The sequence below is a fragment of the Mus caroli genome, chromosome 12, assembly GCF_900094665.2.
Source record: "Mus caroli chromosome 12, CAROLI_EIJ_v1.1, whole genome shotgun sequence".
Lineage (NCBI taxonomy): Eukaryota > Metazoa > Chordata > Mammalia > Rodentia > Muridae > Mus > Mus caroli.
The window spans coordinates 97755141-97780628 of NC_034581.1; the positions used below are offsets into that span (position 1 = coordinate 97755141).

At 42.0% G+C, this 25488-nt stretch overlaps 1 protein-coding gene across 8 annotated transcripts in view; it reads left to right on the plus strand.

The window, feature by feature from the left end:
- The window catches only part of Unc79 (unc-79 homolog, NALCN channel complex subunit), a 236261-nt gene that overhangs the window by 127868 nt on the left and 82905 nt on the right, over positions 1 to 25488 (plus strand). For 5 of the 8 annotated variants that reach the window (XM_021178827.2, XM_021178826.2, XM_029484463.1 and 2 more), the window contains exons 19-26: positions 2347 to 2574; positions 7165 to 7306; positions 12545 to 12624; positions 12719 to 12867; positions 16331 to 16488; positions 16953 to 17134; positions 18201 to 18402; positions 18985 to 19164. In XM_021178827.2, coding sequence (XP_021034486.1) covers positions 2347 to 2574; positions 7165 to 7306; positions 12545 to 12624; positions 12719 to 12867; positions 16331 to 16488; positions 16953 to 17134; positions 18201 to 18402; positions 18985 to 19164 — 1321 coding nt within the window. Of the gene's footprint in view, positions 1 to 2346; positions 2575 to 7164; positions 7307 to 12544; positions 12625 to 12718; positions 12868 to 16330; positions 16489 to 16952; positions 17135 to 18200; positions 18403 to 18984; positions 19165 to 20578; positions 20645 to 25488 lie in introns of all 8 variants that reach the window. The other 3 variants (XM_029484464.1, XM_029484460.1, XM_029484461.1) reach the window with 1 other exon arrangement.

Consider the following 25488-nt stretch of genomic DNA (forward strand, 5'->3'; position numbering starts at 1 on the left):
ACAGTCCCCCAGTCACTGTGTAGGACAGTCCCCCAGTCACTGTGTAGGACAGTCCTCCAGTCACTGTGTAGGACAGTCCCCCAGTCACTGTGTAGAACAGTCCCCCAGTCACTGTGTAGAACAGTCCCCCAGTCACTGTGTAGAACAGTCCCCCAGTCACTGTGTAGAACAGTCCCTCAGTCACTGTGTAGAACAGTCCCCCAGTCACTGTGTAGAACAGTCCCTCAGTCACTGTGTAGAACAGCCCCCCAGTCATTGTGTAGAACAGCCCCCCAGTTATTGTCTAGAACAGCCCCTCAGTCATTTTCATACCCTTTCCTGATGCTTCTTTTTTGAGATTATATTTCAGTTATTTTATAAAGTGTATTTCAAACAAAGTTTGTTTTATTTTTTATGAATTGATTTGAGTCCCAGGATTTGTTTTGGCAGGAAGCTCACACTGTGATATCCTATCTTCTCTAGTTATCGTGTCAAGCGGCAGGGGCTCAGCTCTTAGGAGCACTTGCTGTTCTTCCAGAGGACCTGATCAGTTCCTGGCACCCACATTAGGCTGATTCCACCTGCTTATAATCCTAGCTGCCCTCTTATTGGCTCCAGGATCACCTGTACTCATACTGCATGCCCCAACCCTGGCACATATACACATAATTAAATACTTAAAAAGATTCACCAGGAGGCATAGGGTAGAGTTACTGGAGGCATAGTTTTGGCTAATGTGATCTCTGCCAGTTTCTCTACTAGAAAGTATAATGATGCATTGTACACCCCCAAGCTCCAGGCTCAGCATCTGCAGATCCAACCACAACCAAAACACAGACAGTTGGGAAACATCATTGCATCTTTTGTGAACATGCACAGACTTATCTTCTCCTTATGTAAACTATGCAGTGTAACAGCTATTTATACAACAGTCATTGTGTTAGGTGTTACAAATAATATAGAGACGATTTAAAGCCTGTGAGATGTAGGTATATGTGATATTTATAGATACTATTGTATATAAATCCTGTGTCATTAATGTCCTATAAGAGAATTGAACAACCATAGGTTTTGGTGTTCAATCTCCCTAAGATGCCAAGGGAAGGCTCCACTTTACCCTCCGTAATTAGTACGTAACCTGCATGATTTCTTGTTTCTTATCAGACTCCCCACTATGGGTTTCAGGCTGATGGATGGTTCATGCCTCGATTAATTACTATTACAATGGCTTGCAAATTAGGATATTCCAGGTCTATCCGTTTTGTTTTTGTTTTTTGCTGTACTTGCTGGTATGTAGTGTCCCACAAGAGGAGCCGTAGTTCCTTCTCTCCTGCAAATGTGCTCTTCACCTGGTTGTCCCTATGCCTGTGGATTCATAGAATCTGCTGCTATGATTATTTATTCTGCTGCTCAGGCTACTCTGTGTAAAGGAGTGGGGATCCCTTTAAGCTGACCCCTTTAAGCTGACTCTAAGTTCTTGTTTGTTTATTTATTTATATTTAGAGACAGGGTCTCTGTTTTTTTTTTAAAGATCATTTTATTTTATATATGTGAGTACATCGGATTCTGTTACAGATGGTTGTGAGCCATCATGTGGTTGCTGGGAATTGAACTCAGGACCTCTGGAAGAGCAGTCAGTGCTTTTAACCACTGAGCCATCTTTTCAGCCCCCCCCCCCCAACAGGGTCTCTCTTATGTAGCCTTGGCTGTCCTAATTTATTCTGCAGACCAGGCTGCCCTCAAACTTACAGAGATATGTTTACCTTTGCTTCCTGAGTGCTGGGATTAAAGGTATTTGCTACCATTATCTGGCCTGGCTCTATGTTCTCCTATCATGTCTACACCTTTCTCTTTCTCATCTGTGGGATCGGGACTTGAACTCCAAGCCTTGCACATATGGAGTCATCCACTCTACCATTGAGCTACACCCCCAGTCTTCCACACTCCTTTAAAATCTGGAAGCATGGGATTTTTCCAGACCCCTGTTTATTTCAACTCTGAGATTAGCCAATTCTCCAGGGAACTCTGGTGCCTTTTGTTGGATAATAGTACTTGGAAGCCAAGATCTGGACAGTAGGTGAGACAACATGTTTTAAATGTGTAAAATCACACAGAGTGGTGTTTTAAAAATATCTTTTAATGTCTCATGATTTTGAGGATAATCTGTGTACTTTATCTTATATTTATATTAGTTTTAGACAGATGCTAGAAAGCAGTGTATCTTTGTGACTTTTAAGCCTATATTGTTTCAGATAATTTAGTTACTGACAAGTACCATGGCAACACAGTGCTGGATAAAGGACCGAACTCTGTCTTCATTTTCTTCCTTCCTCTCTCCTTCTCTATCTTCTTCTGTGTGTCTTTCAGATGGAGCTACAAGATGACGGCATCACGATGGGTTTAGAGCACAGTTTGTCCAAGGACATTATTTCTATCATAAACAATGTCTTCCAGGCCCCCTGGGGGGGCTCCCACAGCTGCCAGAAGGACAAAAAGGCGACGGAGTGTAACCTGTGTCAGTCTAGCATCCTCTGCTACCAGCTCGCCTGTGAACTCCTGGAGAGACTAGCTCCCAAAGAAGAAAGCCGGCTGGTGGTAAGCAGCTGAGGAAAAGAGATGGCTCATGGTTAACAAAGCTGGTGTATGTGTGTGTCTGTGGTGTGTGTGTGTATCTGTGTGTGCCTGTGTCTATGTGTGTGTGTCTGTGTGTGTATATGCCCATGTCTATGTGTATGTTTGTGTGTGTCTGTGTGTGACTGTGTGTGTTTCTCTGTGTGTGTGTGTCTATGTATATGCCTGTGTCTGTGTGTCTGTGTGTGTGTCATGTGTATGTCTGTGTGTCATGTGTATATCTGTGTGTGTGTGTCTGTGTATGTCTGTGTGTCTGTGTGTGTTGTATGTCTGTGTCTGTGTGTGTATGTCTGTGCCTATGTGTCTGTGTATGTGTCTGTGTGTGTGTGTCTGTGCCTGTGCCTATGTGTGTGTGTCTGTGTGTGTGTCTGTGCCTGTGCCTATGTGTGTGTATCTGTGTGTGTGCAGGGGTGGTCAGCATTTATCTGTTATCTAGGGTAGGAGCCACAGCATACGGAATGCTTGCAGGTGGCTCGAGGAGAGTGATAACAGTCCCACTCATGGAGTTTCCACAGACACGGAACATTACTGCTATCCCTAAAAGACTATTTTCACTAAATTACTTTTAGGAAGTTTAAATAATAATGAGCATAGTGCATTCTGCAATTAAATATTAAGTAGATTATGTATGGATACTGATTTAAGAAACTCACTGCCTTCACCAACAATGAAGAAAACCCACTCCCTTTTCTGGCTACGTTCATGCTTTGCTTTCAGGGGAAATCATGGAAAGAATTGACAGTTGCTGTACGCCACACTTCAGTGACTCCATGCTTTAGCTGTTTTCTGTGTAGCATATCTGAAGGGGCATACATAACATCCAAATACCCTCCAGTCATTGGAGACAGATGAAACCAAATTATCCAAGCCGCCACCTGTCTTCTTCTGTTTCTTTACCAATTGTTTAGGGTCAAAAGTTACTTTTCAAAAAAAAAAAAAAAAAAAAAAAATCCAACATTTTTTGAAGTCTCACATAAAACAATAAAGTGTGCCTTCAGTTGCAGTCTGTTAGCCTGATCTGTTTTAACATAATATTATGTCTTTTAACTCAGCCATTGGATACTTACTGTAGAAATGTGTCCCCACCCCCCAGCCCGTTGTTCTCTCACATTCCTGCCCACTGTCTGTCACTCTGAGCTCAGGTGTTGCAGATCCCTCAGGCACGTGAGAAGAGGTTTTATTTGCTTGTGTATATTGCCTTGTTTATTACCATAGCATAATGTTTTCTAGGTTCATTCTTGTCAACTTGTCAGCATATAATAAAAATTTAATTGAAAAACAACCAATCTGAACCAAAATAAAACCAGCCACAGTAACAGATGGTGAGGAAATACAAATCGAAGCCAAGAAATCTTGGGGTCTGTTTGGAAGTGTGGCTCAGTGGCAGTGTCTTCCCAGCAAAACCCTGAGTTCTATCCCAGCACTAAAAACAAACAAACAAACAAACAACAACAATAACACCGAGAGTCTAATTGGAAGCATACTTAAGTAACAGGAAAACCACAAACCAGCGTGATGAGTATTATATATAGCAAGAAGTTAGGAAAGTGGCCGCGGGGGGACAGAGGAGGGACCTGGAGACTAGTGCTAGGATATGAAGGGACCAGGAGTCTTTTGAGGAAGATGAGCCCTGAATTTATACCTGCAGTGAAGCTGGTGACAAGAAAATGGTAGAAAAGAGTTCAGACAGGGACTTTCTGCCCAGATGATAGGTGGACATTAATTTGTCAATGGACAAGCTCTAATCATCTCTTAAAGGGCCTGTCTGGTCCCATTTCCATGTCACCCCAGGGCAATCTCAACAGGTCTTACAGGGAACATATTAGCAAGCACCTCGAACATCCAGGCAGAGTTGCTGTGCACCGTGAATACTGGATCTGATTCTTAAGAGAAAGATTGGAAAGAAATAAATGCTTTGAAGTCAGTCATGTACTCTAATTCTGGGAGAAACCAACTAAAAAGAGGGAAAAAGAAAGGAAGAGAAGACCAAAGGTGAATCTTCAGAGGGCCAGAGATGTGAGAGAAAAGCTAAGAGGAAGTCATAATGAAGAAAGCAAGGCGCTGAGGTGCCTAAGCAGGGAATAGGGCACCTCACATTCTGAGGAGGGGAAAGAGAGCGAACGCCTAGAGAATTAAGCAATTGCAGGGTCCTTTGTGCCCCTGGGGAGAGTGGTAACCAGGGAATGAAGGCAGAGTCTAGTAGTTGCAAACAAAGTCAACTGAGGAAATGTCTACTGGAATCCTTAGCATCTCTTTGAGGGATAAACTGAGGGAAAGAGGCTGTGCGGGGTCACCCCATATGTCTTCCTAGCAGGTTTTTGTCACCTAAGACAAAGAGGGAAATGAAGCATAAATGAAGAGAACCTGAGCCACATCAAACCATCCTTCATGTCTTATGCTTCTCAGATGGTCGAATCCTTAGATTTGGAGGTGAAGCTAAGGACTCTGAAATTCAACTAGAAGAAATGCTCTTGAGCAAGAGAGATGTCTATCCTGGAACGTGGTCTCCACTGCCTGTTCTCCACCACCTTCAGTCTCCCTTGCTCTCCCTGGGTCAAGGGGAGACACAGTGAGAGGAAAACACAAAGGGCAGGCTGGCGGGAGGCTTTCCGCTAGTTTCCAAGGCAGGTGATGCCAGTCCTGTCATGGTACCAGACTTGTGGATTACAGGTGCTTGTAGACAAATCCTAAACAGTGGGCAACTGTCTACACAAAACTCAGCTTACAAGATGACTGGCTGTCTTGTTTGTAGAAGACCTAGGACCAGAGCCAGCCTCAGTAAGCCTGTGAAGCTGGCCAAGGTGGTTTTCAGAGACCTTGATCGAGTTCATTTTCTTTGCCAGTTAAAGATTTAAAGGGCAGAGAAACTCTCCAGTGCAGTAACAGCAGGGGAAATCTCAGATGTAGCAGACAGAACAGGCAGTTATAGAAAGGCTTTCATTAGAGGTGAGGACAGACACAGACACACACAGACTCACACAGACACAGACACATGAGACACACACACACACACACACACACACAGAGAGAGAGAGAGAGAGAGAGAGAGAGAGAGAGGTCATAAGCATACACAGATAAAGCAGAGGAGGGCTTGTGATGGCTGGAGTGTTTTTTGGTTTGTTTGTTTATTTGTTTGTTTGTTTGTTTGTTTGTTTGTTTTAAGGGTCTTTGAGGGAATCTTTCTCTCCTAATGTAGGTTAAGTCAGTCTGAATAAAGTCAGGAAAGCTGATGGCCCAAAACTCATAAATGTGTCCTGATCAGGCCTTAACTTGTCCCACTGCTCCACAGCAGGGGGCCCTACGGCAGGCAAAGAACGTGGTCTATCTTTAGGTCTTCGTCTCTGGTCAGGGATGGGAGGATGAAGACAAAGGTTTCCCATCTCCATGATCCCCTGAGGCCCCATCGTGTCTCTCTGACTCCTCCTAATCCCCCCCCCCTCCAATTAGCCACAGTTTTAGCACTTTCTTTCCAATGGCCTTTATTCCACCTGTCTTTGTCTTGTTTAAACTGGTTGTCAAATCATTCTCTTAAAATTGTTTTCGGTTGAAGTATTAGCCAGAAAGATAATTTTCAAACAGGATATTTAAAGATAAAACTAGGAAGAAAAAGGATAAAATAGCCAGAGATTAAATACTTAGATAATAGCCCTACCTACTGTGTTCCTCCACCCTGCTTTTTGAGATAGGGCCTTGGTATGTGGTCTAGGCTGTCCTTGAACTCTGGTTGACAAACCTCTGCCTCCTGAGTGAAGGTCCCAGTGCACTCTTAAAAGGAGAAATTTTCTCATTCCTTCCTGTTTTTGTTTATGTATTTTACATCTCTATATATGTCTATATCAATGATCCTGGCACCTGCACAACATTGTGCGACCAATCTCCAGGACTTCTAAATAACACCTGCCCATCTCTCTGTCCCCAGCTCCTACTATCCATTTCTATGACCTTGACTACTGTAGCTGTGTAAGTGCCTACCGTATTTCTCCACTGGGACTGCCTTATCTCACCGAGCGTCATGTCTTCAAGCTTCCTCTGAGATGTAGCACACATCATTATCTCCCTCCGAAAGCCGAGTAACAGTTCATTGTGTGGATCCGTATTTTGTTAATCCATCTGTCTATTCATAGAGACTTGAGTTTACCCTTCTCTCCCCTTAATTCACACGTTCCATGTTCCAGCAACTTCTTGTTCCTAAAACACTGATTTGTTAAGGTATCTAGGTATCTGGCATTATGTCTGAAATCATTGTCTCTTAAATAAATTGGGAGTGAGATTCTGATCTCTGGGACTAAAGAAAGATGGGGGAGCAGTCTAAGATCAATGTTTTCCATGTTTTATTTCCCTGTATCTATTTCAAATGAAAGCAAAGGTTTCACCAACCGCCAATGCACACCTCTCAATAGGATGGGTGTGCATGTGGGTACATGCTCTTCTGAGGTACAGGGCCTCTGCACACTTGGCTAGCACAAGATTGGGTAGAACAGGCTGACCCACTTTGTTGATGGAAACCAAACTGTTCTTTGTAGCCCCTCACACAACTGCTTGTATTTGTTGCAGGAGCCCACAGACAGCCTTGAAGATAGCCTCCTTTCTTCCAGACCAGAGTTCATTCTAGGCCCTGAAGGAGAGGAGGAGGAGAACCCAGCAGCCAAACATGGAGAGAATCCAGGAAACCGTACAGTGCCCTCAGAACATGCTGGTAGGTGAACTCAGCTGATAGGAAGTGCAGTGTATACACTTTCCAGTTTATACAGCTTCATACCCAGGTAGCAACTTGGACAAGCTCAGTGCTTCTTTGGGGTAGACTATACAGATAAAGCATTTTCCACCACATTAGGGGGTGAACAGCTCTATTATGGCACCAGGGGAATGTCATTCACTGAGTCTCTTCCTGGCAGCAGAATCTTGCTATTTATTATTATTACCAGTTATTATCTTCTTACTGGGTCCTGGTAGTATAGAAAGCTAAAGTGAACTTTACATAGTGTTTACATATGCACAGAAGAGATTGAGAATGGCTGAGGTAGAGTGTGCTGACAGTCATAATAGCCACTTGAGGCACATGGTCAAAGCCAGTGCTTTTGGATAGAGGCAACGGTACTTGCATCCACACAATTTATCTGCATCCTTGGAGATTGTTCGTGACCCTAGGCAGATGCTCCTTGCCTAGCAGTGCTCCAGAGATGGTCATCACTTCTCGTTGGAAAGATGGCTTCTTTATCATTTCTTTAAAGACTATTGGTGTGTGAACTGAGGATACCAGGATGGCAGTCAGACTCAGGATCATTCCCTGACTCCTCCCAGTCAGACAGAGTTCCTTCATGTTTCCTATGGGAAAGCCTCATTCCTAGATCTGAGCAGCGGTACTCTGGGGGCTTGTACAGGACCTAGGACAAATTTGGGGAGCCTTATGAGTTTTTACTCCTACTGTCTCAGACTATCTTGCTCCTGGGAGGTCCACTCTAGAATAAGGAAGCATGGGCTTCATCCTTTTAGTGAACAACAAACATGCTTAGGGGACTATTTTCTGTGGTTCACGGTAGCTACACCAGCACTGCAAAATCCTTGGTATAACCTACTGCTTCTACATGGATGGGTAGACACTATGATGGTCTGGCTCACGCTGTCTAACTCTATTGGCAATCAGAGCTGGAAGGAGGTGGTTTATTTCATTGACTCTATAGTGGTAAAGGCTCCAGGTCACTTCCTCTGTCAGTTCCTCCATGGTGGTGGTAATTGGTGGGAACATGAAGGCAAATGATGAAGCTCCCACTTAGATTCCACCAAAGAGCTCTCTCTGCCTTTCACCTTCATATGTTGGAGTTATAAATAAGATGTTCTTTAACTGAGTATCCTTTATAGAAAAAAAATCCCTGATATCTGCTGATCTAATTCAGCCTTCTCTCTTTGCCAATGAGAAGCCCAATCCCAGATGGGCCAGGTGACTTGCCTATGGTCCAATGGCTCACAGAACTCATTTATAAGGAATGCTCTGTCTGTATGCCAAGAAAATGATCAAGCTCTAGCCTCTACCTCTGATTCTGAGTATATGGTGAACAGGGTCTTAGAATTGGGAGGTCAAATGCTGTAGAGTTAGTAGGGATGGGAGCTGGAACTCAGAACCCAGGTCTCCTGGTTTCTTAGAACTCATGATCTTGCTTTGGTGCTGCAGCTTGGCTTGCAGGGCTGGAGTTGTTTCTGTTAAGCTCTATATCCAAGGGAAGCAAGGACTTCACAAAGGATCTGATAACTAATACTCTTCCTATGGAAATATTTTTAATTTATAGCACACAGCTCAATAACTATCACTTCCCTTGTTGTTTTTTTGAGCTAGAGTCTCATTGTGTAGTCCAGACTGAACTGGAATACAACATGTATGGCAGGTTTGGCCTTGAATTTGCATTATTTCTCCTGCTTCAGCTGCTTAGTACATTGGTTCCAGGACATCTCTCCCTCTTCTCTATAAATGCCCCACCTAGTCCCTGATATAAAATGACATATATTGATGATGCGTAATTGATCATAACTTATGCATATCCTCTCATTTATTAGAAACTGTCCTTAGGTTATGTATAATATTTAATTTTATGTTGTAATACTGGGGATTCAATCTAGGGCCTTGTGCATGCTGGGCAAGTACTCTATCCCTGAGTTACTCTAAATCCTTGTATTGTTCATAGAATAATGACCTAAACGAAAATGTTCTCTGTGTGTGCTCAGAGCAGATGCAGCATGGCTCTCCAGTGAGTCTTGCTTCATTGAGTCTGCAGATGTGGAATCTGTGGTTGCAGAGACCACTTAGAGTCTTCATTATGGAGTTGGTATAAATTCTATCTTTTAAAATGTTTGTCCTGTTCCACCCCTTCCTGGGCCCGACTTAAAAGGCTTCAGTCACAGCCTCAGCCTGATTTCCTCCTTTTGTCTTTTGCCTTCTTATAAGACAGTTATAAACTCACTCTTGAGTATGCATCTGATGTCTGCACGTGGAAAGCTGAGGCAGGAGAATCTTGGGTTCTGGGATGTTCGGAGTACGTTGTGAGATTCTTATATAAAAGACAGAATACAGTATAGTCTCCTGTGATAGTCTCCAGTGTTCCCTGCCACTCAGAAACTAGTGTTGCTCTGCTCTGTGGCCTTCAGTGGTGACCCTTGGCTCCTGTTCAGGGGACCTGGGTGTTGCACCAATGGGCCCAGTGACTTCCACATCCTTTCCATGTTTCCTCTTTCTGCATTTTGCAGGAAGATGTATTTTTTTAATAGATACCAGCTCTATCTGTTACCAAACCTATGTTCACTTTCACATTAACCAGTATGGAGTTGGGTGCTGGTACTGTGTAAAATGCCTTTGAGTGGAAGATCATCAAGAAATGTATCAACCACGAGGATTTGGCTGCCATGTCTCCTATCCCAGGAATTGCCACAACCTTAATAATGGGCACATTATTTTGCCCTTTTTTGGGAGCAGTTTTAAAAAATATAATATTTTATTAATTCTTTGGAATTTTCTTTTTTTTAATAGCAAGGTTGAGAAGATTTTTATTAATAGTAACTAGAAACAGGAGATATGGATGAACAAATACATTTTATACCTCAGTTTTAGTTGAATAAAATACCTTACCCTGCTATCAAAATGACATTGAGACATTAGTTTGCATGGGAATGAAAACATACAGAAAATTCTATTTTTATATTTTTCTCTCATAAAGTAATTTTAATATGGGAATTCTCAAAGTAAGTTTTGTTTAACATGCTTATAAGAAGAAACTCAACAAAATAATTTGTTAAAATAACAATACCCACTTATGACCACCAGAGACAAAATGTTATCCCTATTATTATATATGATTTATTATAGATTAATTACTACCTGGTGAGATGATCAATATTAGTTTTCTATGACTACAATCTTCAATAACAACATAAATAATAGAAAGTCAACATTCACGTGGAAATCTCTTACCATGTATTTTGATCATATTCATTGTGACTCCTAACTCTTCTGTAACTCCTCCCAAACTCACCCCCAACCTCCCTATCCCTCCAGCTTTTTAAAATAGCCCACAGACTTCAGTTTATGCTGCCTCTGTATTCACATATATAAAGCCATTCACTGGAGCAAGGCACACCTACAAAGGACCACAGTCTTTACAGAAAACTGACTCTCCCTGTCCCTGAAGCCATCAAATGTCAAAAACTCTTTAGTTCGGGGAGGGGTCTTGAGACCCTCTCTTCTCTCTCTCCTATAATGTAACACTAGTTTTTGGTAACTGGTTAACTTGTGAGCTCCTCTATAGCAAGCCTGTGTGTATCCTGTGGTGGTGTCCCACAGTGGAGGCAGAATTTGGAGAACCGCACAAGAGACATCCATAAGTGGGGTTTTCATTTGAAAACATTAATCTGATTCAAAACTGCCTAATTTGTCAGTCGACATTACAGCTTCGGCTTAGAAGTTAAGCAATCCACACCTCTCTCTTCCATACCTACTTATATCCTTTCATGAAGGCATGCCTTGCCAGCCCCATGTCCCTTCATTCACAGGAGCACAATCTGAGGCTAGGGTGAGTCAAGTGACCAAAGACACAGAGATAACATGGGGACTCTGAAGTGAAAAATAGAGGCTGAGAGTCTTTTCAAAATTATTAAAAATTTTTTTTTGTGTGTATGGGTGTTTTGCTTCCATGCATATATATGTGTATCACCTCCGTGCCTGGTGCCATGGATCTCCCAGAACTGGAGTTGCAGACAGTTGTGAGCTGCTTTGTAGGTACTGGGAATTGAACCCAGGTCCTCTAGAAGAGCACCCAGTGCTTCTAACCACTGACTCACTTTTCCAGCACCAAGGATGAGATTTTAAATTTAGAAGATATTCTGTATTTCCTCATAGAAGAGCAAAGTCTAAGTTTTTTCTTTCTTTTCCTTGTTTTTTTTTAAAGTTTTATTTATTTATTTTTATGTATATGGGTACACTGTAGCTGTACAGATGGTTGTGAGCCTTCATGTGGTTGATGGGAATTGATTTTAGGACCTCTGCTCGCTCTGATCAACCCTGCTCGATATTTTAAAAAGCTGGAGGGATAGGGAGGTTGGGGGTGAGTTTGGGAGGAGTTATGGAAGAGTTAGGAGTCACAATGAATATGATCAAAATACATGGTAAGAGATTTCCACGTGAATGTTGACTTTCTATTATTTATGTTGTTATTGAAGATTGTAGTCATAGAAAACTAATATTGATCATCTCACCAGGTAGTAATTAATCTATAATAAATCATATATAATAATAGGGATAACATTTTGTCTCTGGTGGTCATAAGTGGGTATTGTTATTTTAACAAATTATTTTGTTGAGTTTCTTCTTATAAGCATGTTAAACAAAACTTACTTTGAGAATTCCCATATTAAAATTACTTTATGAGTAATAAATAAAATAAATCAACCCTGCTCGCTCTGGTCAGCCCCACTGTCTTCAGACACACCAGAAGAGGGCATCAGGTCTCATTACGGGTGGTTGTGAGCCACCATGTGGTTGCTGGGATTTGAACTCAGGACCTACGGAAGAGCAGTCAGTGCTCTTACCTGCTGAGCCATCTCACCAGCCCCATGTTTTTTGTTTTTTGTTTTTCTGTTTTGTTTTTGTTCTTCTGTTTTGTTTTTATACAGAGTCTCTCTGTGTAGCCCTGGCTGACCTAGAACTCACTATGTAGACCAGGCTGGCTTTGAACTCACAGAGATCTACCTGCCCCTGCCTCCCAGGTGTTGGGATTAAAGCTGTGCACCACCATGCCCAGTTGGCATACAGAAGTATGCAAACGAAAACATCCTACAAACATGTAATGCATTTTGTACCTTTCCCCCCTCTCTGGTTTCATGATTTTGATGAGCTGATGAATGTTGGGGGGAAAGGAGCCCGGTTAACCTTTGTGTAATCCTTTTTCCTTAGCAATAAAGAATGACACGGAAAGAAAATTTTGCTACCAACAGCTTCCAGTTACGTTGAGACTAATATATACCATTTTCCAGGTAGGTTTTTCTGAAATATTTAAACATTGGGTTTGGGCTTGGAATTATTTGCTGTCTTGGAGACTGCAGTGACGACTGTGTGTTCTTCGCATAGGAAATGGCGAAGTTTGAAGAGCCAGATATTCTTTTTAATATGCTCAACTGCCTGAAGATTCTCTGTCTGCACGGAGAGTGTCTGTACACGGCGAGGAAAGACCATCCTCAATTTTTAGCCTACATTCAGGACCACATGTTGATTGCAAGGTATGGACTGTGAACATCTTTGTTTGCATTTTTGGGTTCAGTTGTAAAATTTAAAGTGAGAGTACGACTTAATGTTTCTTTTGATTTTTCTCTCCCAGACCAGTAATTTTATAAAGAAACTTCCTCCTGTCCCCCCTTTCCTCCTCCTTCCTTCCTGTCTGTTTTTGTTCTTGGGGCAGGGTCTCCCTGTGTATTCCTGGCTTGCCTAGAACTCCCAGAGATCCACCTGCCTCGGCCTCCTGAGAGCTGGGATTAAAGGTGTGCACCACCACACACAGCTTTAGTTTTCTTTCTTTTATTTTCTATGTATGCTCACATGAACATAGTAGTGTTTGCTTACTAGATTCTGTTGGACCAGACACATTTGTATTTGTAAGATGGCAATCTTTCCCTGATCCCAGTTTAAGATATTTATTAACTTGATTCCGTCCCACATTCAAGCTTTAAGGAAGAAAATTATTATTGCATAATATTTTAATTGATTATTTGGAAATTTCTCATTATGACATTATGAAACCCAATCACACTAGTCTCCCAGTCCTCCCAGGTCTGCTTCCTGACCCTTGTGACCTCCCCATGACAAAGAAAAGAAGAAGGGGGGAATGAGGAGGACGAGGGCGAAGAAAGAAAACAATCAAGTCCAATTTGTTTTGCCCACATGCTCACTGGACAAACTCCTAGTGGCCCATCTTTTAAAGGAAACTGAGTCCTCCCCCATTCCCACCCTCACCCCCATCAGAAGCCCTCAGTTGTAGAGAGCTATATATCAACAGTAGACAGCAATTTTACTCAAACTAGGAACTCCGAATGGATACTGGACCCCTCTGGGTGCTGTCTCCCTTGCTCTTTAGAGATAGAGGCATTCTGAGAATAGTAATAAAACAGTGCCCTAGGTTTATGGTGCTCTCATTCTGAGCGCCTTCAAATAACTATTATAGTTCTCCTGGAGGCAAGCCAGAAAGAAGATCATTTTATACGTTCAGAGTATAGTCTGATCCTTAGGAAAGGCTTGTTCATGAGTTGTAGCAAAAGCAAGTCAAGGTTCTACTTGCTTATTTTGTTAATTTATTTATTTATTCAACAAATATAATGACTTGAATATGTTTTCTAAATCACAATACTGTTCTAGATACTTTAGGGATTTTTTTAGTCTACTCTAGGAAGCGATAAATAATAAATAAAAGAGTTATCAATATTTTATTGTTTAATATGGTCTATTTTTGCATACAGGAGATTGCTCAGAAGATCAAGTGCTTGCATAAGCATTGGGACTTTAGTTTAGATCTCTAGTTATCCACAGAAAAGCCAGGCATGGCATTTGTAACTCCAATATTCTGGGAGGCAGAAGCAAGCCAATCTTGTGGGCTTGCTGGCCCGTCAGTCTAGATAAAACCATGAATTCCAGGCTGATGGAGAAATCCTGTTTCAAGAAGGGAAGTGGAAAGCAATAGAGAAAAACACTAAAGACAATCTCTGATCTTTACATACCCACACAGGCATGCACACGCACACACACACACACACACACACACACACACACACACACACATGCCTGGACCATGCATAGGTCTATTTTTGAGGCTTAAGGAGGGGGCAGCCCTGATATCAACCCCCAAATAATAAACTAGAATAAGATCTTGGGGGAAACTAAGACATATTTTTGCATCGTGTATACACAAGACACTAATAGTCCAGTGTCATGTGTTAAGTGACTGTTCTGCACAGGTCACAGGTGGACAAGAACCATTCTTGACCAATGAATAGGCTAGGGTTCAGCAGCCAGTACATTTGAATCATCATTATGGAAATGGATTTTGATAAAAATGTAATATTGGTAGGACATTTTGGAAAGCAGGAATATCAAGGACAGGAAATGGACTTGATAAAAAAGTGGGGGCAGGACCAGAAACGGGGAGCACTAGTGACGTGATATCAAGGCTGCATTGTCTAATGTGGGTTCAGGGGTGTAAGGAAAAGTGGCTGGAGAAGTAGGCAGGTCCCAAGTGTGGACAGGGAGTCTTGTAGATGGTGCCTCTCTTCAATGACAGATGGAGATCCATGAAAAGTAGTAGAAAACAATGAACAGAGTCGGCACTGGGCTTTAATTGAAAGTTTAAAGAAGAGAAGGATCCTTGGGAACCACACACATTTAAGGGAGGGTGTGGAGTGGATGTCAAGGACTTGGGTGTGGTGGTAAAGGAAGTCCGGATAGATTTATGATCAGTGGGAGGTTCAGCTAGAGAACTCCAGAGAAGAGAGTTGTGGAGACAAGAGCTATAGGCCAGGCTCAGGCAGGCAGAGTATAAAGAAGAATAAAGGGCAGAGTGGAGAAGAGAAGGGAGGCTGACAGGATGATAGACTGGGGGGTAAAGAGAAGAGTGTTAAGGCGATGTAATAGGAGATTGAAGCCTTAAGGAGAGTGTGTGTGATGACCTCTCCAGAGGGACAGGAACTTGGAAGAAAGCGGGTAACAGCCAACTGGAGGGAAACAGCAGGGACTCAGAAAGAAATAACAAAGAACTGCTTCTGCTTCTTCGGAGCCCTGATGGAGGAGCTAACCTGCTTTCTGCCAGTCCTTCCAGTTCGGGTTTCCTTTTGTCAAATGCTTAGGGTTTTAGAAGTGAAAACATTGGTCAGGGAGCATACTAAATATCAGGTCTCTCCTCTTCCTACTCCCTTTTCTTCCAGCCTTCTACCGTTAGCTCAGTTCCATCTTAGTCTGTTAGATCAAACTAAATATTGGCTTCTTCCTATCCAAGCTGAGCCTGGGAGGTGGGTTCCTGGTAGCTCTCATTTGATATAGTCTTTCAGTCATGACGTTTCTGAAGCAGAGACCCATTTCTCCCAGAGTCCATACTATGATCTGAAAGTCTTAAGTTTGGATCATATGTCTGCTCAATCATAGGTTAATCGCTGTTCAGGACAGCGAAGTACACTGGTAAATGAGTTTTATACTCATCCCTAGGACAGGAAAAGTGGGAGACCTTGAGAGACAGCCTTGCCAGGTTTTACAGAGGCTGTTATTAGCAGACAAAGAGTTATTCTTTGCCATTCAAAGGGGGGAAAAGGCTGCTGGTCAGCCAAAATAAACAACGGTGCTTTCTAGTTATTTGCATAAGAAACAATTTTAAAACCATTTATCGCACTATCATCTTCATAGAGCTGTTAATTTTGTATATTATTTAATTCATTCACATAGCTGAATTTATATATGGAATTAAATTTTTATATTTAAATATGTTTCTCAATTTTGTCAAATAAAAGTAATTTCATCAGAAGACATTAACAAATCAAAACTTAAATGTTTCTTGGAGGATTATAGTCTTGTGGACGGATGCATTTTCACCCAGAGCATCCTACCAGCACCTACTGCCCACAGCTGCTATGAGTTAATAGTACAGGCTCTTTCCCTCCGAAGAGGCAGCGCTGACCATAATGCCTCTGCTGTTCCTTGATTTCCCAGCCTCTGGAGAGTCGTCAAGTCTGAGTTCTCTCAGCTGTCGTCACTGGCAGTTCCTCTCCTTCTTCACGCTCTGTCCCTTCCTCATGGTGCTGACATATTCTGGACAATCATAAATGGCAACTTCAACAGCAAAGACTGGAAGATGAGGTTTGAAGCAGGTACTTCTATGTTAGTTAAAATTCCTCTGGGTCACAAGGTAAACTAGATGTCCAGTTTTGAAATGTATGTTTGGCCGTCATTGTTGATATTTAAGTTTTCCATGTAGGAGCCCCCAATTAACTTTTTTATGGGGTTCAGTTCTCATGAGGCTTAAATAGATGTCAATGCAGGGCCAGTGAGATGGATCAATGGGGGGAGGGGGGGGATGAAGGCACCTGTCTTCTAGCCTAAAGACCTGAGTCTAGTCCTTTGGAACCTTAATGGTGAAAGGTGAGATTCAACTCCCTCAGTTGTTTTCTGGTCTCCTCACATGCCCAGTGCTACGTGAACATCCCACCTATAAGTAAATAAAATAAACAAAAGTAAATAAATAACTGAAATAATATTTTAAATAGGTGTGAAATATTTATACTATGTTAATAAATGCATGTATGTCTTTTGTCCTCTATATTGTATATTGCAGTGGAAAAAGTAGCTGTCATTTGTAGGTTTTTGGATATTCACTCAGTGACCAAAAACCACCTGCTGAAGTACTCTCTGGCACACGCCTTCTGCTGCTTCCTGACAGCTGTGGAGGATGTCAATCCTGCAGTGGCCACCAGAGCAGGTCTCCTCCTTGACACCATAAAGAGGCCAGCACTGCAGGTGATGGGGGAATGTGTGTTATGAGCCCTACAGATTGTCTGTCAATACCACCAACAGTTGACTTTGTCATGTGTCTTTTTAACCATGCTATATCAAAATACCACAAACAGGGTAGCTTAGAGAGCCATAGGAATTTATGTAGTATGATTCTGGAGTGTGGGAGGTCCATGGTCATGGGCTTGTAGATTCGTGTGTGCTAAGGGCCCACTTTACGGTTCATAGTTGATGCCTTTAACCATGCCTGGGCCTTGGTTTAAGGTCAAGAATCCTATTAGTGAGAATTCTGTCCACACGGCTTTGCTTCTCTCAAAGACTCATCTTCTAATACTGTCGCTTAAATCGCTGAGTTTCAGGGTGGTGAACATTTTAGGGGAATGGACATAAATATTCAGACTACAGTACTATGCAAGCTAATTAGTTTTAGTGATTATAACAGCAGAGGTCTCTGTGTGTTCAAATGTGTGCTTTTAAGTTATAATGAAAACAAGAAGAGACCCGACTTACCCCAAACTCTCCCTGTACAGTGGGAAAACAACCCAGGACTCGATTCTCTCATGTGTCCTAAAATGTGGTTTGGGGGATAATGAGGTAGCTCAGTAGATACGGGTGCCTGAGGCACAAGTTTGAGGACCAGAGTTCGATTCCCCGAACCTCCTGCTAGAGGAGAGAATGGGCTTCCAAAAGTTGTCTCTGGCCTCCACATATGCTGCGGGATAAGCATATATGCGTGCATGTGTGCATGCACACACAATAATAAAGCATAACATCATGTTGAGTGTATGCTTCTCAGTGTAGACATTTAAAAAGAGTCATTGTTATTTGGATTAAGTGGACATTATGTAATATTTAGAAAGCGAATGGCATACATTTCGCTCACAGTTTTGGGTCAACATGGAAGAGGTATTGTGGCTTAGGAGAAACTTGCTTGTGCATTTTTTTTTTCTCTTTCAATATTGGAATCAGAAAAATTCCACTGGGATAATTTTGCCTTGAGGACAGTGCCTTGTTCCATTGACTGCCCAGTGTATTGTCTCTTAGAGGTTTGTTTCTGATCCCTCTTTTCCAGGGCCTTTGTCTTTGCCTCGACTTCCAGTTCGACACTGTGGTTAAAGACCGACCCACCATCCTGAGCAAGCTTTTACTCTTGCATTTTCTTAAGCAAGACATTCCTGCTTTGAGCTGGGAGTTCTTTGTTAACAGATTTGAGACACTTTCTTTGGAAGCTCAGCTGCATCTAGATTGTAACAAAGAATTTCCTTTTCCTACAAGTAAGTAAGATGCAAGACTTACAGAAAATGGTCCCTACTAAGGCGCTTGGCATGTAGCTTGTTCCACACCTGGAAGAGGAGATCTTGATTTTATGTTCCCAGTTCATCAGCTCCTGAGTGCTTATGTTGCTAATCTGTAGGTTTTAACACCTTACAGCAGTCTAGGATCTGAATTTTCCTCCCTTTCAGGAGGACACATAGTAACCACCTGCAACCATTTTCTTTAAGTGCCACCCAGTTGCTAATGTCTGTGAGTTTCATGAGAAACATTTGTCCTGCGCAAACTCCTGTCTGCTTATTGTCTAGTTGCTTATGGCTTTACCTTCATGAGGAAAAAGTAGCAAAATTAGATAGTAAAATCTCATGATTTAAACAGGGAAGTGATAGTCACGACAGATAGCAGTCATGACTTTTTAAGGTAAGACATGCCATGCCATGAAGGGAGGTGGAGGACTCATGTATGCATGGAAGGTATCTTCTTATCCCAATACTATTTATACTCTTATGGATTATTTCAAAATATCTGTATCATATGGCCAGCCAAGGAAAAGAATAATCGAGTCTTTAATTCCTTTTATAAAGCCATCACTGCTGTGAGAACCAATGTTGCCAACCTCAGTGATGCTGCCTTGTGGAAGATCAAGAGAGCACGTTTTGCAAGAAACAGACAGAAGAGTGTGCGGTCCCTGAGAGACAGTGTGAAAGGGCCCGCTGAATCCAAGAGGGCACTCTCCCTCCCTGAGACCCTGACCTCCAAAATCCGTTGAGTATTTTTCCTCTTTGTCTTGTGACATCTGTTTAATGTCTTTCTGGAGCTGATGTGTCTTGTTGAGTGTTCACAGAGAGCAGCGCAGTTAGCAAACTGAGCCTTTCCATCAAATTTGGTCCTCAGAGTCCCCGGGCCTGGGTGGCTTTCTCTCATTTGTGGGTGCAGCAAAATCCTGACTTGGTCTCTCAGTAGTTCTGAAATGCAGAAGGCTGCAAACCTACCAGTGCTTGGCATGAATCTTAGAGATGGTTATTTTTGAGAGCTAGAATATAAGGGTGTGCAGAGCAGCCTGAGAGCCCTGTGCTGTCTGAATGAGACTGAGATAACAAAAACCACGCAGCTAAAGGGATAACGCTCAAACACCGAATGATCAGCATTTCATGAGTGCTAGGAACGAGCACACAACCTCCCCAGAAAAAAACCAGCAAAAATAGTGGCTTTTGAACAAGAAGAATCAGGCTTTCCTGAGGAGAAGTTGGATTCCTACTCAACTTCAGATAACTTATAAATGGAAATATGATTTGTTGTCAAATTTAAAAGACCACACACATTTATTTTATATTATATGTTTTCAAAGAGAGTAAATTTCCTTAAATCACCAAATGCCTATAAATATAAATACTTGTGTTTGAAGGGGCAAATAATAAAGCCTGCAGAGTCAAATCACTGAATGAAAGGATGAATGAGGATATTTAAAGGAGTTACTGAATGACTGAGTGTATTTAAATAATTTGATCTTAAATACCACCTGTGCAATCCATCAGTTAACACCTTAAGTACACTGTCCTGTCTGAAGCAGAAAGATTTGCATTTTCATTGGCATTTATTACAGAACAATTTGATATAACATAATCATGTTAATCATAAATATGATTTGATTTTCTTCGCTACATTTTTCTTTTTTATGACAAGCTTTGAGTATGTGGTATTTTGAACCTTAGAAGAGTCAGACGAATGCCTTTTATGTAATTAATAGTCTTAGCTTTGCAAGGAGCAAAGTTAATCACACTGAAGAATAATTCCTAGTAGCCCTGGGAGAAGCTGCTGTCAGATCCAGGACACCAACCCTAGATTAAATTAACTACAGCTTGGATATGACTTTTCTAACCCTTTAATAAACTGACTGGCTTGGGGTATTCATTTTATTTATTCTTATTTCTTGATAATTAATTCACACAGACATTTTGATGCTTTTAGAGTTGAAAATGACATTAAGAAATTTTTTTCTTGAGATCAGAAACAAACTACAAAAATTCTGGAGTAAACATTTTTTTTTAATGTGATGCTAATTACAAATAAGAAAACTAAGCTTGCTTCTGCTAGCCAGGGCAGTTCAGCACTGGGTATTTTTCTAGGCTCAAGTTGTCTTTAATGCTTATTTCAATAGAGTTGTTGTTGATTTTTAAGCTGTGAGGTTGACCAGGCATGAGCAGTCTGCTCCGGCTCTCGGTGGGACACCTGAACAGACGCCAGGTGGGTACTTCCGACGTTGAAGGGCCATGTTCAAGTGTCTCTATCATAGGTGGACGAGGGAAAAAGCCAAGTGTTTCTCACTGGACCAGAGTGACATTAGAATTTGTGAGCCCCAAAGTGTCTGGGCTGTTGGTATGCCAATTCTTCACATTGTTTTTTAAACAGGTGATTTCTGATTCCATTGACTTTTGGTCCATTAAGAAGCATATCGCTGCCCACCTCTCCCTGGACAGCAGGCGTGACCAGGATTGCACCCCTCGCTGCTATATGACTTATGTTTGTATGTGTAAGCTACACATAGAAACACTGTTCATAGATGAGAGCTTTCTTTAGGTAAAGCACACACTTCATTTGCACTTTGAGAGGTTGTATTATTTGACTTTCCATCTTCGCCTCCTTGTAGCTGCTCTCAGTTCCTTACAAGTCTGAGCATTTTTGTTTCTCAGGGGCATTTCCATTGTTTGGAGGATTTGAAGGTCTTATTCAAGGTGATACAGTGTAACTTACCATGTCCTGTTCCTTATCGGGGTTATAACTCTGCATCAGTATCCCAAGCATTGAGTAGATATTGGCAAGGCAAGACTGTCCACACAGAGAGGGCCACCATTCACAGAGGGACCATGAGCGTCTGAACGCTTGTGTATGTGTCTGTCACGACAACCTCAGTGGCTCACTCTGTGTGTCTGTCACGACAACCTCAGTGGCTCACTCTATATCTTTCCATAAACATTTGGATTCTAATCTGAGAATAAGTTTAACTTAAAACTTTTCAAAATAGTATTGACTGACACCCTGAGAAAAAAATTTACGTAAGAAGAATTTGGAGATCATGAGCAAATTATAAAAAAGACACTCGAAACATAGAAATTCAGGAGTGGGAGAAATGAAAGGGCCACAGAGATCATGAATACAGGAAGTAGTAGGTGCTGGCATAAATAAATAAATAAATAAATAAATAAATAAATAAAAACAAAATAACTCCTTTCTGTATTGAAAGGAATCAAAAGACACAGAATAGCATACAGGTAGCTGAGTCCCTCTTCTCTGATTTATATGCATCTCTTCTTTGGGGAGGGAGTGAGAGAGTCACAAGAACTTCTGATCTAATGACACTCGGTGTCGTTAGAAAGGTGAGTTCTGGGCTGGAGAGACGGTTCAGTGATTAAGAGCAGTCACTGCTCTCGCAGAGGACTCAGGTTCAATTCCCAGCACCTACACATGGTTCACAATTTTCTGTAACTCCAGTTTTAGGGGAACTGATAACTTCTTCTGGCCTCTTAGGGCACCAGACATCAGTCATACATATATGCCTATAGCCAAAGAACTCACACACATAAAATAAAAAGAAATAAATCTAAAGCAAGCAAGAAAGGTGAGATCCATCCGGTTCCCTTTCGGTGGGGCCTCTTGGAGAAAACTCTTAAGCCATTTCATATAGTTCCTTCATTTTATTTTGAGGCTGTTCTTTTTGTCCAAGCTTCCTTGAAAGGTTAGTCTATAGTTATTATCATCCATTCTAATAATCTAACCAAAGGAGCCCCTGCCATCCTGTAGGAAAACCTTCCTGTGTTTGTTGAGGTTAAGAAAAGTCTTGAGCCCCTATCCCAGCAAAGCGACTAGGAGGGAAGGAGCAGATAACGGGATTGTTTAAACTAAGAAGCTAAAACTTCTGGAAAGAGAATCCTCATGAAACTGTTCATTCGACAAGGGAAGGTTGCCTTAGATTTGGAAAGGGTTGGTGAAAGCGTTTAAGGCGCTGTGAAACTGTGGTTGCGTCTATAAATTATCCTTTCCTGGATGCATGGAAGCAAAGGTACACCCCATCACAAGATGGGATGACTGCAGGATAGGGTAAAGTGGAAGTAAAGTGCCCGTTGCTCAATGCAGGGACTCTTGTTTAGTCTAAGTGGCGAGCCCCTCTGCAGACTTCCTATTGATTAGGCCTGAGCAATTTAATTATGCAGTTAAAAAAAGCTCTCTAATTGTTGTTGAGACTGGACTTTTGGGCTCTGGGTTCAAAATTTATAATTTTCTATTCTTAGCCTTCATGTTGAATGCACAGCAAATAAATCAAAAGATTTTCTATAGACAGATGGTATACCTCCAAGGCCTGTAAAAAGCTGTATTCTTCTGTACTATAGGAGTCAAGCCAAAGTCTTTGGTGCATATAAATAGCATTCTTGGAATGTGATAGCCGACCCTCGAGTGCACTAACTGTACAGGAGAAACCAAGTTTCTCACAAAGGGACAGATGTCCCAAATTTGTGGGTGACAGACCTAGATCTCACACCCAGCATTCTCAAGATCCCTATTTATGTGGCACATGTGGCCAGGGCTAGCAGGCGCTCAGCACTGTGTTCCTTCTGATTTCAGAGTCTGTAACTGTTGGTCTGACATGCATGGTTTAGTTACGCACAGGTGCATTCTCAGTAATACTGTGAGCATCTCGGCTTTGTCTGTCTACAGTGACCACTGAAGGTCAGGTGGGTGCACAGTTCAAATCCATCAGCTCATTACTGAATGAAGGGTGCCAGCCACAGGAATGTAAAATGCCAAATCCTGCCATGTTTCTCATCCCCTGGGATGAATAACTGGAAAGTAAGAGGATAGAATTATATTTCACATACATTTTATGCCTCTTCACCTGTAGTGTATTTACACAGGTGCCTAGCTTTGACTTTATAGAACCTTTGGATATATATAAGTATTTTTTTTCCACTCTGTGTACAGACAGGAAAACGGAAACACTATAGTATTACATCATTCTGCTTAGTGCCTGGCTTAAGGCCACATCAGTTCAGAACATGACTAATAGTTACACATAAGAGACTTATTAGCTCGCTTGCTTTCCTCTACAGTAGGAGCCTCCCAGTGGCTGGTTTTATGCATTGCTGCCTTGTCACACATGGAAACTCTGATCTGGTTGACCTGGTATTCAGTTCTCCAGTGTCCAGACAAAAGACTTTTCCCAGCTTGGTTCAGAGCTATCCCAGTCCTCACAGGACACACATTCTTCCAGCCTGTAGAGAAATCTGGAGATCTTGTTACCCACATTTACACCTAGAAGTAAAGGTGCCTCCTGCTAGTTAGAACTAGTAAAAGTGTCTTGCAGCAGCCTTTCCTGCTTCCTCTTCCGTGGCCACGCCTGGAATCTCAAACACCTTCTCTTTGAGCTCTTTTGTCCTATAGATGATTTACTATTCATCTCCTGGCTTGCAAAATGCCTGTTGACCACTGAGGTACCAGTCGTTTCTATAGGAATGCTTGTGTTTACAGTGACAGTGTTGAGAAGTAACTTTTGCGGAACAAACATTTCTGCATATACTATTCCAGGAAACAGTACAAAGAAATGTTTACTATGTCACCTTACTTATAGGCAAGGAAGGGAGATGAACACGGCCATGGGCGAGTGCTCATCTGGAGAGAAAGTGGTAGTTCTTAGGGTGGTTCCTGTCAGATGGGGCAGAAGTGCATCTATCTCATCAGCTGAAGCCACAGGGGGCTTCTCATTTAGGTTCTCATTAGTGGGTACTGCTATAGTTTGCTCTCTACTGTTCAGGCATAAACATCATAACCGAACACAGCCAGGGAAGAAAGCTTATATATATTCCATCTTGAAGGGAAGTCAGGACAGGAACTCGAGGCAGGAACTAAACCAAGGGCCATAGAGGAAGACTGCTTACTGGCTTGCTCCCCATGGCCCTTTCAGTTTGCCTTTTTAAATAGCACTGGGGACCCATAGATGGCGCCACCCACTGCGGTCTGGATCTTCCCACCTCAATCATCAACCAAGAAAATGCCCCCACAGACTTGTCTACAGGGAATCTGATGGAGATGTTTCTTTCCTCAGATGAGAGTTAGCTTGTATCATTGACAAACAAACAAAACAAAACAAAGCCAAAGCAAAACCCCACAAGCAACCCTCAATGTAAGCACAGGATGATAGGACATAGGCTAAGAGGAAGCAAAGGCAGGAAGGAGGAGCACCTGAGATATGAAGTCAGCCATCAGCATATGCATATACACACATGCTTGCACACATGCATGCACATATACCAAAATGTACGCGCGCACATGCAAGCACCTATACATGCACACGTACACAGACACACACACACTAGACCTACTATGAGAAAAGCTTTAAGCTGACAGATTTGTATAAGATTGGAATGCGGCCTAATATACAGCTTTTGACCTTGGGATTTCTAGGATGAATGTAAAACAAACTCACGGAAGTGTTCTTTGTTTTTTTTTTTTTTCCCCCATGTGTTGTTACTCTGACAGAGAGGAGCATTTTTTTTTTAATTCAGTTCACTTAGACATTTATGAACAATGAGCATCTACTATATGTCAGACACCATTCTGTGTTCCAGGAAGGATGCTAAGATATCTATCTTATCTAAGATGTAGCGCATGCCTTCAAGCCCTGCATGCTTTTACAGGGAAAAGGAAGCCAATGAATAGATAAAGTTCTGCCTTGCATAAAAGTTACTTGGGAAGCTAAAGGAAATTTTCCTCCCCTGCCCCCCGCCTCCTCTCTCTCTTATCTTTGGAACACAACAGAATATAGAGACCACATTCAATTATTGAGAGGAGTGTGGGCATAGGCTTCTGGAAGGTAGATTCGTGGCTCAACATGAGGGAATGGGTGGAAGTCCACCCTCATAAAGCAGAGATCACCGTGAGCAAAATTAAGGGAGGGCTAGTGTGGGCTCTTCTGAGATCCGTAGGTGCCACAGCTTTGGGAAATGCCTAGCATTCAGGAATGGGAGAGGACCCAGAGATAAGTCTGGAGGAGCAGATCCTGATCCTGCCTGGTGCCAAATAATCAGAGTCTGTGACAT